General features: G+C 43.3%; 1 protein-coding gene across 2 annotated transcripts; it reads left to right on the top strand.

Moving 5' to 3' along the window:
- The first annotated feature begins 470 nt into the window (after window positions 1-470).
- zdhhc16b (zDHHC palmitoyltransferase 16b) lies at window positions 471-11,320 on the top strand. 2 transcript variants are annotated; one of them, XM_085762076.1, is made up of 10 exons: window positions 471-561; window positions 4,803-5,148; window positions 5,710-5,904; window positions 6,305-6,393; window positions 6,470-6,498; window positions 6,610-6,743; window positions 7,125-7,210; window positions 7,306-7,429; window positions 8,217-8,287; window positions 9,980-11,320. In XM_085762076.1, exons 2-10 carry the CDS (start codon window positions 4,843-4,845, stop codon window positions 10,080-10,082), a joined length of 1,137 nt encoding a protein of 378 aa, XP_085618202.1. In that variant the 5' UTR covers window positions 471-561; window positions 4,803-4,842; the 3' UTR covers window positions 10,083-11,320. The 2 variants fall into 2 exon arrangements, with proteins under 2 accessions (XP_085618202.1, XP_085618203.1); XM_085762077.1 differs by having other exon boundaries at window positions 471-566; window positions 4,817-5,148.
- Window positions 11,321-11,519: the final 199 nt, after the last annotated feature.

Raw genomic sequence — 11,519 nt, 5'->3', positions numbered from 1 at the left:
TTTTCTTTTCAAATGCTCGTTTTTAAAAAAGCATTAATCACTTCATGCAAAGTTTTATCGCCGTAAATATATAATTACTGGCTGTTGTAGCGTTTTATTGCTGTAAGCGTGAGTTCAGAGATGTTTTAATGAAACGTTAGAGCAAAATAAGACTCAATTTCCCAGGATGCCTTGCGCGCTCTCAAGCGAGCCGGTACCAAAGACACGAAGTAGAGATGAGGTGTCACTTGGGTATACATTTTCGGGAAAAGTAAGAACAGTGAGCAACTTCCCATAGTTTGTAGTACTCGTTGTGGAGTTACAATGGACCGACACAGCTTATTAAAAAAACAAACATAAAAAACCCTCAAATGTTCAGCAGTCAGGTTAGCAGGTCAAAGGGCGTGTTAGCTTTTTCTAATGTTGAGTGAACCATCTGTACGATAAACAATCTTGGTGTGAACCGCCGAGCTGTGCGGAGTGTTTGCTGCAGTCAGTCAGTGGAGACCTAAGCTAACACAGTGTCGACCGAACATGACCTGACTGGTGCCGTAGGCTCGTCCGCCCCTTTCACCTGACCAGGTACAGTACTAATGTCACCTTTAGCCTGACTCGGTCTAATGCCTGTGAGAAGACGGTTCATTAAGGCGGGCTGGTTGGCGGTGGCTGGAGGCAGAAAGGTGTTGGCTAGCTAACGTTAAAGCGTGACAGATTGTCTGGACATAATAGATGGGAAGCGTTTATGAATTAATTGACTGAACAAGATGGGATGTTTCTGTTGGATGGTGGTGTCATTCAGTGTGTCCGGCTGAGCGTTTATCACACAGTTTGACCTCACTCTGACATATCAATCAGCCGTCATATAGACAAAGGTGCTAGACTCTGTGTGCTCTTTACAGCCTCATGACAAATCACAAGCACTGAGACATAATCAATTAACTTAGTTTCACTCAGTGGTTATATGAACCAGTGTGTTAGATGTTGTGTTTGACTGCTCATGCTGTCACTCTGTATGTAATCCACACTATAGAGTCTAAAGGGGGAGCAAATGCAAGAAATGTGTAGGCTACTTGACTTGCTTCTCAGAGTGGGAAAATACATTATATCATAATAGATATGCATTAATAAGGACAATTCGTATTAATAGATTCATTATTTTATCTTTACATGGTCACAAAATGGTGAAAAATTCCTGAAGCTGATGTCTTCTGTTCATCAAATGACTGAAAAGATTATTGATGATCAGAATATAGCTGATACATTTTCTACCAACTGACCAATTCATTAGTAATGTAATAATGAATAATGACTCCATGCCTGCATAATACATGTATTATGCCCTGTGGTTGGTTATAGTTATTTAACCACAGGCAAAACTTCATATAAACGTAAAGATGAAGGCAGCAACAGCCCTAAGATGTGATTACAGCCCTCATCCTTTCAGCCTGCCTCATATGCAGCAGGTAGACGAGTGCAGTAAGTCTGAACTTGCATCCGGGGGCGGTACTTCACTGTTACCTGTCTCAAAGGACTAATCAGAGAGAAAGCTATTACAAAGCAGACCAGAGGCTGTCGTTTCATGTCAAAGTGGTGAGTCAGTGTTAAGTTATAGATGCACAAGCCACGACAGAGCTGCAGCTTATTACACTACTGCAGCAGCAGGGAGGCGCAGAGACGAGGAGAGCATGAAGTATAAAAAGCATTTTATTAACACGATCCAGCAGCTGGAAAATCTCTCGTATGGGTCAGAGGATAAATGTGAAACAGATCAAAACAAAAAGCCTTAAGACAGCCCTGGTTGCTGATGTTTATTTGAAGTTGTCTAATAATATATTTATAGATATGATTAATGCTGGATGAAATACCAATCATACAAAACCACTCTTGTTTTCCACAGGCTGCTCTCTGACAATCTGAGCAGGAGCCAGAAATCCAAAGTATTTATCTGGGATTATAAAGTAAATCATCTCAACATCTGGGAGCAGCAGCCAGCACATGTTTTTCTTAATAGATTACCCCATAAATGTCATTAATAGACTGACTTACTAATGGACATATGTTTTTGCATGATTTGTGTTACCGTTCCTCCACAACAAGATAAATGATCACACTGAGGTGAATAAATGGCCTGAAAGTCAAAAAACTGTCAGAGACGTCCTGCTCCTCTGTGTCTGAGCCAGTTCAGAGGTAGAGGACGGAGTAAAGCTTATTACAGTCAGACACACAGGGAGTGATCGTCCTTTCTTCTAAGACCAGATTTAGGCCAGCGGGTTGCCATAGAGACTGCGGTGCCCTGCTGCGTGCCACTCTCTCGTGTTCTCTGTCTCTCTCAGGTGCAATACATGGAGATTAGGCCTAATACTGTGTTTTAACCACTGTGTGTAGTAGCCAGTAGCCAGCAGCCTGTGTGTGTTGTTGTTGTTGTGTGCGTCTACATTCTTCACATCTCTCCGTCTCTCACATCGTCGTATTGATATTCAGCCATTACGTCTGCTGGCCCTGAATGTTTCATGTAACCTTCAGTATCATCCACACATGCTGTTACAGCTCTCTGAATGATTTCTGTGGTGAAATATCTTGGTTTTCTTTCTAATCACGATCTGGTGGAGAGATCTAGTTTGTCCTGAAGCCACTTTCTGCCCAAAAAAGAGCAAAAAATGAAAGAAAGGCCGGGAGTGTTCTCAGACCAGTGGTGTTTATTACAGGGAAAAAAACTGCTTCTGATTTGAATCATGAGAATGTGATCTCACCTCGATCTGACCCCTGTGCAAGGACTACTGAGTTAAAAGGCTCTCACAGCCAAGTGTGCTTTGCATTCTGGGATACTACAACAGCTAGCCCAGTGTTTTTCAACCTTGGGGTCGGGACCCCATGTGGGGTCGCCTGGACTTCAAATGAGGTCACCTGAAATGTCCAGTAATTGATTAAAATATTTTTTAAACTAATTATTAGGCTATTCTTTTAAAAAAAATATGATTAAAAACACCACACACAATCCTAAACAACTGTATACTTCCACTTTCTCGAATTTAAATCGAGTTCAAATAAAATGCAGCATATAAAAATATCTGAGTTGGTGCATCTTGATTGACCGGGTCACCAGAAATTTGTGATGTCAAAATGGGAAAAGGTTGGGAACCATTGAGCTAGCCAGAGAATCAATCAATGTCACAGTCTGACCTGGACAAGTGACAAAGTTTGTTGCCTCACTGACGTCATCTGGGAAAATAGTAGAAGTTTGGAATCAACCACAGGCCCCATGATACAATACTATCACAATCCTAAAGTCAGTATGATGTTATTGCAATTTTAATATTGAAACATCAAACTGTATTGTGATTTATACTGAGTCTAAAAAGTACTCTGGTATTCCAGTACCAAAACTTAAATACATATCATTTACATAATAAAAGATAAATACTTTGCATCAGTTTATCAATACAATATTGCCACACAAAATATTTGGATATGATGCAGCATTGATCAAATCTTTTGGATAGAACAAACGATAACAGATAAAAGATAATCTGAGTCTTAATTGAAAGTAAAAAATAATCAGTTGCAGCTCAAACTTTTGACCCATCTTCCATGAATAACTAAATGAAGCAACATTTAGTTTAATAGTAATTTGTCTATGAGAATGAAGTTAATTAGCAGCACTTTGAATAATTAACTGCCTAATTAAATTTGATAAATAATTTCACTGCCAACTATTTTCTGGCTTCTTCTTCTCCTTCTCCGGGCACTGGGGAAGCATGATGAGTATTTTTTCATGATTTTCTGACATTTTACAGACAAAACAAAGAAACAATTATTCTAAAGAATCATCAGAAAATGAATAGATTTAGTAAATAACAGTTCTCTGCAGTTAAAACTATCAGTATGTTCAGTCTCATGTCATTTTTTCTTCCATCTTTCTTCCTGGTGAAATTTGGCTTCCATACATTTATGTAGAGTAATTCAACTAATGCTTCTGAATGAATGTGGTCATGATTTATTCATGTTAATTTATATTAATGATGTATTAAAGTTGAGTGTGGCACCTCTTACACCTATCAGTGTCATCGTGTTTAACCTTGACAGATGGCACATGTGCTTTTGTGTTTCTGTTTTCTGACATTTCAGAAACTGTCCAACAAAGTGCTGAATAAAACCATGTGGTCCAGTGGTCACCATGAGAGATCAAGCACCTGATGGTAGGAGGAGGGAAAAAAGAGATAGGTGCATATTGTTGCTCAGCTTTACTGTTAGGTCCCTGATTAACATCTCTCATTATTCATGCCATCCTATTTTGGAGAACCTGAACAAGCCTTATCTGTGTAACCAATACTCACTTTCATGAAATGATGCCCTGGGATCAGGTAGCCACTTTATTTCCTTCTTAAGACATTCATCCCTCGGCGTTTCCCCTCTTATAGGGTTACCACTCTGCATCTCCGCCCGCAGGTTTCTAGGAGGTCTTTGGCCTGGAGATCTGGATTTGCTGTAAATAATTAACAGGAGAAGTTTATTTCTCGTGGTGGCCGATGGCTGCAGCTCATTACCTGAAAGCTCCTGTCCTGGTTGGCTTTGATGGACAAGTGTAGCATGGAGGACGCTGTCTCCAAACTTCAAGTATTTTAATGCTTTCTAGGAAACAGAGGGGCTTTCTATAGGAGCGTTCATTATTCCACAGATGCACCAGGAGCTCTGACAGCCTCTCTCCCCTCCATGGAGACCCCGGTGGTCGCCAGGCTGCGCTACGAAGAGCTGCTGTTCTACGCCGCCTGTGTGTGTAACTGCTGGGGCGTGTGTCTGTGTGTGTGCGTGTGTCTGGAGGGCAGAGTGTTTAGGCGAGGAGGAGGCGGCAGTGGCGGCGGTGGCATGCGTATGGGCAGCAGCTGGAGGTGGCAGCTCTCCCGGGTCATGAGGCTCGCGCTGCGCTGGTGCCGGCTGTGCCGCCCGCACAGAGGAGGAGGAGGAGGAGGAGGAGGAGGAGGAGGAGGAGGAGGAGGCGGCGGCGGGAGCAAGCCCTGGGTCAGCGGGAAGCTGCTGGAGCTGTGGAGCTACAGCAGACTGCTGCTCAGGTCACTGTACTACAACAGCCTCAACAACGCAGACACTCTGCTGGACTGTGTGTTCGAACCCGTCTACTGGATTGTAGACAACGTGACCCGCTGGTTTGGAGTGGTGAGTTCCTTTCTTTTCTTTCTCCCTTTCCTTTCCTCTCCTCACCTTTTCTTTCCTTTCCTTCCCTCTCCTTTGATCTTTTCTCCTTTCTTCTCCTTTGCTCTCCTCTCCTCACCTCACCCTTCCTTTCCTTTCCCCTCCACTCCTTCCGTCTCCTCTTCTCTCCTTTCGTTTCCTCTCCTCTCCTCTCCTCTCCTCTCCTCTCCTCTCCTCTCCTCTCCTCTCCTCTCCTCTCCTCTCCTCTCCTCTCCTCTCCTCTCCTCACCTCACCTCACCTCACCTCACCTCACCTCACCCTTCCCTTCCCTTCCTTTCCTCTCCTCTCCTTTCCTTTCCCCTCCTCTCCTATTGTCTCTTCTCCTTTCCTTTCCTTTCCTTTCCTTTCCTTTCCTTTCCTTTCCTTTCCTTTCCTTTCCTTTCCTTTCCTTTCCTTTCCTTTCCTTTCCTCTCCTCTCCTCTCCTCTCCTCACCCCTGACTGGGGAAGAGGAAAGGAGAGTCCTTTCCTTCCCTCTTCCCTGTCCTTTCCTCTCCTTACTCTGTCTTTTCTGTCTCCCTCTCAGGTGTTTGTGTGTCTTGTCGTCCTTCTGACGACCTCGGTCGTGGTCATCGTCTACATGTTCATCCTGCCCACGATCATCAACACCTACCCCCTGCACTGGGTGCTGTGGCACCTCTGCTGTGGCCACTGGCTGCTGGTCATGGTGGTCTTCCACTACTACAAGGCCACCACCACCTCTCCAGGACACCCTCCAAAGGTACCACACTCCTCATGGCTCTCAGGGAAAAATAAAATGTTTATGTTTATATTACTTTTGTGTAAGTATATTTTTGGCTTTTTTATGCCTTTAATGGATAGTACAGTTGAGAGAGACAGGAAATGGGGAGGCAGAGAGAGGGGGAATGACATGCAGTAAATGGCCGCCCGATGTTGGATACTTCTCTATTTTGATGTAGCATGTTAACAAGTGACAATCTGAAGAGTTTCATGACTTTATCTTGCATGTCTGTGACACATCGCAGTGCCAAAATGCCAAAGTTATCCTCAAAGAAAATTGCATTTAAAGCAGAAAAACTCTTGCACAATCAATAACAACATGATAAAATGCTTAAAGAATATATCATCTTTACCTTATTGTTTTGTTTTTTCTACTTTAGGACAACATTCATGTTCCCTCAGTGTCCATCTGTAAGAAGTGCATCACTCCAAAACCTGCCAGGACGCACCACTGCAGCATCTGCAACATGTGAGATCATTTGTCGACGCTGTTCATCAGAGTTATTTGATCGGTTCAGTTTTAATTGTTCTCTGTCATATTGCAGGTGTGTTTTGAAGATGGACCATCACTGTCGTATCCTTTTTAAAAGCAGCACATAAAAGCATAAAAGCATGAGAACACCCTGTGCTTCAGTGTTTTGTAATTTCCCACTCTCTGCACATTGACCTGAACGCGTTTTCCCAGCCTGGCTGAACAACTGCGTGGGCCACTTCAACCATCGCTACTTCTTCTCCTTCTGCCTCTACATGACTCTGGGCTGCCTCTACTGCAGCATCAGCAGCAGGGACTTGTTTCTGGAGGCGTACAACGCTATAGAGGTGACTGTTCCGCTCAGGTTTGCCCATAACTGGATGTTATTTCCTATTTTCCCCCGAGGTTTTGTCTCTGATGAATAATTTCGTAGCGGCTGCCAGGCGGCAATTAGGAAACATGTGTCGATCTCGAATGGCAAAAGACGAGTGAAACGGGACACTCGAAAACAATCTAGGATTCCTGATCTCAAAGTTACGTCTCGTCCAAGACGGTCGTATCTCACGGGTGTTTGTTCAACAGATGGTAAACAAACACTGTAAATAGTTTGCAGGATGTTAGACGTCGGCACTGAAATAAAACACTGACGGACTGAGTCTGAAAGTGAAATGACACCATATTTGATACCTGACTATGTGTGTGTATGTGTTTCCCCCCCACCCCCTTAGTCTTATTATCAGACCCCACCTCCAGACTACAGCTTCAGAGAAACCACTGCTCACAAGAGTGTCATCTTCCTCTGGGTGCTAACCAGGTGAGCAACACACCACTGTTTGTATCTATATGTTTGAAAAAAATAAATAATAAAGTCTGTAATCCATGATCCTCCCTCCCTCTCTGTCCCTCCAGCTCAGTGGCAGTAGCTCTGGGGGGGCTCACCCTGTGGCACACCATCCTCATCAGCAGAGGAGAGACCAGCGTGGAGCGCCACATCAACCGCAAAGAGACTAAAAGACTCAGGGAGAGGGGCAAGGTGCGGACTGTGATGGATGGAGTCAGAGGTTTTGGCTACAGCACGGATGCTTTAACTGGGAAACTTAAAGGGATACATCACCCAAAATCAACGATTCACCAATTTTCTATTCACTGTCATGGCAAGGAAGGGTTTGGAGAAATTTCAGAGTCATCAAAACGCTTTTGGAGTTCCAGGGGAGGGGTCCAGCTGGGAACAGATTTTCATATAATGGCGGCGGATAGAGTTCACTTTTGAATCATCCAAAACACACTATGAAACATCCAAATACCTCCATACTGCTCGTCTGTACTGACCAAAGGGAAAATTAATTTTAATTTTAGCCTTGTTGTAGTAGTAGCTCCCAGTGGCTGCGCGAGGTGCGGGAGGTTTGCTGCGAGATGTTCTTCCATGTTTACATCATACATCCAATGGTTTACGCACAAACATCAACAGAGCCACTGGGAGCTACTGCTACAACAAGGCTAAAAACAGAGATCAATCTTTTTTTTTTTTTCATGTCGCGGCTTTAGGACACTTGGGTCAGTACAGACGAGCAGTATGGAGGTATTTGTATGTTTCATAGGGTGTGTTTTGGATGATTCAAAAGTGAGCTCTATCCGCCGCCATTATATGAAAATCTGCTGCCAGCCGGACCCCCCCTGGAACTCCAAAAGCGTTTTGACAACTGAGTAGAAAATTGGTGAATTATTGATTTTGGGTGAAGTATCCCTTTAACTTCTGCTCTACTATGGTTAAAATCAACTTTTGAAAATGGCTGTTAAATATTTCTTGTGTTCCGATGCAGGCGTTCAGAAACCCCTATCACCGTGGCGGAGTGAACAACTGGAAGTTACTGTTTGGTGTAGAGAAAAGGAGGTGAGTTCAATTACACATCTTACTCAGCTGTACATGTAATGATATCTCACTCTGGTATACAGCTTAGACATGCAGCAAAGCTCTTGCACTCACATTCTTCTAACCATTATTGTTATAATTATTTTTAAGGATTTTCTTTCGCCCCAAACAACTGTAGTGATTCTTTACCTTAATAAGGAGTAAGAGCACAGTCAGACTGGATTAAGTTCAACATAAACAACACTTGTTTAATATAAAAATACTCCCAGATTTGGGACTTTTATGAGTTTGGTAGATGCTCCTTTGTCCAGGCGACTGAGATGTTGCCTGACAGCTGGCAGATAAAATGATGCAGTGTTCTGTTCAGGCAATTACAACAAATAATCCATCCATTGTCTATATCACTTATCCGTGAAGGGGCGAGGGGGGGGGCTGCAGCCGATCCCAACTGACACAGGGCGAGGGTGGGGTACAGCCTGGACTGGTAGCCAGTCTATCACAGGGCTGACTTATAGAGATAAAACCCTCACACCCATATTCATACCTAGAGGCAGTTAGTCATCGATTAACCCAATGTACATGTCTTTAGAGTCTGGGATGAACCTAGAGAACCCAGAGAGAAGCCACACAGGCAGAGGGAGAGAATGCAGATCCACCCAGAAAGGCCTCAGACCCAGAACCTTCTTGCCACTAACCACTGTACCGCTGCGCTGTCCCTAAAACAAAGAAAACAAAGCCATTATTTGCATGCTAGCAAACTGCACCTAAACACTATGCAATATGATGCACCAAACTGATTTCACGAGGCACCTGCATCATTATGAATTAACATTTTGGCAAATTGGCCCATTGCCATAATCCCTATAGTCATAGCAGTAGGTTCGTTACCTTTAATTGTCGGTGCAAGCTATTTTTAGAACGGCGGAGCAGAGCCGCAAGCTGCTCAGAGCTACGCTACGGAGCCTAATGGGATTTCTTGGTTTCCCTCATCAAACTCATCAAATACACAATCCAACAACTCCAAAACGCTCTCATGCACAAGTTGTGACCTGCACATTCACCACGCTATGAGATAATAACGCAACGTTAAAAGACAAGTAGTCTCTGCATTTGAGACAAATTTGTCTCGTAACGTTCCGTTATTATTTCATAGTGTGGTGAATGTGCAGGTCACAATTTGTCCACCAGAGCGTTTTGGAGTTGTTGGATTGTGTATTAGATGAGTTTGATGAGGGAAACCAAGAAATCCCTTTAGCCTCCGTAGCGTAGCTTTGAGCAGCTCGTGGCTCTGCTCTGCCATTCTAAAAATAGCTTGCACCAACAATTAAAGGTAACAAACCTACTCCTAAAACTATAGGGATTATGGCAATGGGCCAATTTGCCAAAATGTTGAACTATCCCTTTAAAGTGAAACCCACACAGCTCCATTCACGAAGTGTCTGATATGAGCAATACAAGCTGTTGGCTGCCAGCCGTATTTGTTTTAATACAATAAGCAACAAGTGATAGATATGTGGGTTAAGGTTTACCACCAGATCTCTGTGTGTCTAGTTTATTTATTCATAAGGTTAAAGACGTAGACAACTGCTGGAAGTTGGTGGAGTCAATCTTTGAGTGCTACAGTTAAAATGAGCTCTGAACCTCTCTCAGAAAATGTGAAAAACTATTTTGTCTTCAGTTAGATTTGAATGGACCTGTTCTTCTGTTCCTCAGTCACTGGTTCACACAGGTGCTGTTGCCCTCCAGCCACCTTCCCATCGGTGACGGCATCATGTGGGACTGCACCTTCACCAGGAGAGACCCCATGGCCATCTGACCTTCATACATCGATGAAACTCTCACCTGCACCTTCAACTACAAGCACCGTGGCTGCTGTGTCACACAGTTGTGAAAAACCCTGTTGTGCTCTGCTGCTGCAATCATTCAGCGAGGGAATAAGTTGCTTTGTGAATGTGTACGGGGAGAAAAAAAAACCTTCATCCTCTCAGACTGTCCACCAGCCTTGTACAGTGGGTCTGATCACAGACCACCACCTGTGTTGTCGTCTCGTCCGGTTTATAGAAGGTGCTGCTGGCCAGCTGATGAAGCCCAAACACCTTTCTCTTAACCATCTCTAAAGACACAACAAAACAGTTTTGTGCGTTTCCTGCACCAGCACTACAGCCTCTTTCAACAACTGTGAAAGTGTGTACGATGAAGGAATGGATGCGTGGCCTCACTGAGGACTGACTCACAGTGTCTTAAAGGTGCTGTTGCATTTTTAAACATCGATACAGCACATTGTGAAGTGATGATGAGGTAACAAGTATGAATTCTGTGACTTGTTGAATGACACAAGTTGACACCTTTAATAACCGACATTATGTTGATCCCTGAAATGTGTAATCAGGGATCTGAGCCTAAACCATGTCTGCTTTATTAAACACATCTTTTTATTGGTATTGTTTTTATTGTTCGTAATAACGTGTGCTCCTCAATGTGAGGGAGGCGAGTCAGGAGATAAAAATACATTATTCGTTTGTGATCGTTTGATAGACGTCCTATAATCATTTCAAAGTAATTGTTGATTTCAAAACGTTAAGTTTCAAAGTTTGCATGCTTAACACCTGCGATGTTTTGTAGACGTGTTTTGGAGAGATCCACTGGTCTGAACTGATCCGCTGCCAAAGAAGAGTGAAAAACCAAGAGGTTGACTCGTCTCTCAATATTTCTGACTTTTACTCACGACATTTAGATGAAAAGGAAACCGTGTGCAGCCCTCGTGTTATCATGTGTAACATTTTATTCTTAGACTCTGGTGAAGAAACTGTCGTGTGCCTTTTTGGATGTTTGGCCTTTAAATTGAGACACTTTAAATAAGTGATGAAAGGCACTGTGAATTTTTTTAATTTGTTGTAAATTTTTCACCCCAACATGACATATCCAAAACTTTATGAGTTAGATCTGTAGTTGCCATAGAAACATGATGTTTAGGTGTGATTATAATTGTGACCAGTTGGAGCTGTGCTCCGGTTTGACTCGTTGTCTTTTCTAATAAAACAAGTGTTTGATATTCCTTGGAGTCTGCTGCGTGTCGTGTAGCTCACTGGGTTGAGCAGGCGTCCCATATACAGAGGCTTTAGTCCTCGCAGCAGCTGGCCCCTGTTTGAATCCCCCAGTGTGCCCTTTGCTGCATGTCATTCCCCCTGTCTCTACCTCTCTACCATTTCCAGTCTATCTCTATTGTCCTGCCAATTAAAGGCAAGAAGTACAA

The sequence above is a fragment of the Trachurus japonicus genome, chromosome 19 (assembly GCF_045865225.1).
Source record: "Trachurus japonicus isolate A0001 chromosome 19, Traja_1.0".
In the NCBI taxonomy this organism is placed as follows: domain Eukaryota; kingdom Metazoa; phylum Chordata; class Actinopteri; order Carangiformes; family Carangidae; genus Trachurus; species Trachurus japonicus.
This window is presented reverse-complemented; position numbering and strand designations above follow the sequence as displayed.

Excerpts from the sequence above, each read along its gene's own strand:
- zdhhc16b (XM_085762076.1), top strand. The coding sequence starts at position 4,843 with ATGCGTATGGGCAGCAGCTGGAGGTGGCAGCTCTCCCGGGTCATGAGG. Across the intron at positions 7,430-8,216 it reads GACTCAGGGAGAGGGGCAAG|GCGTTCAGAAACCCCTATCA; the intron begins GTGCGGACTGTG and ends GTTCCGATGCAG. Across the intron at positions 8,288-9,979 it reads TTTGGTGTAGAGAAAAGGAG|TCACTGGTTCACACAGGTGC; the intron begins GTGAGTTCAATT and ends TCTGTTCCTCAG.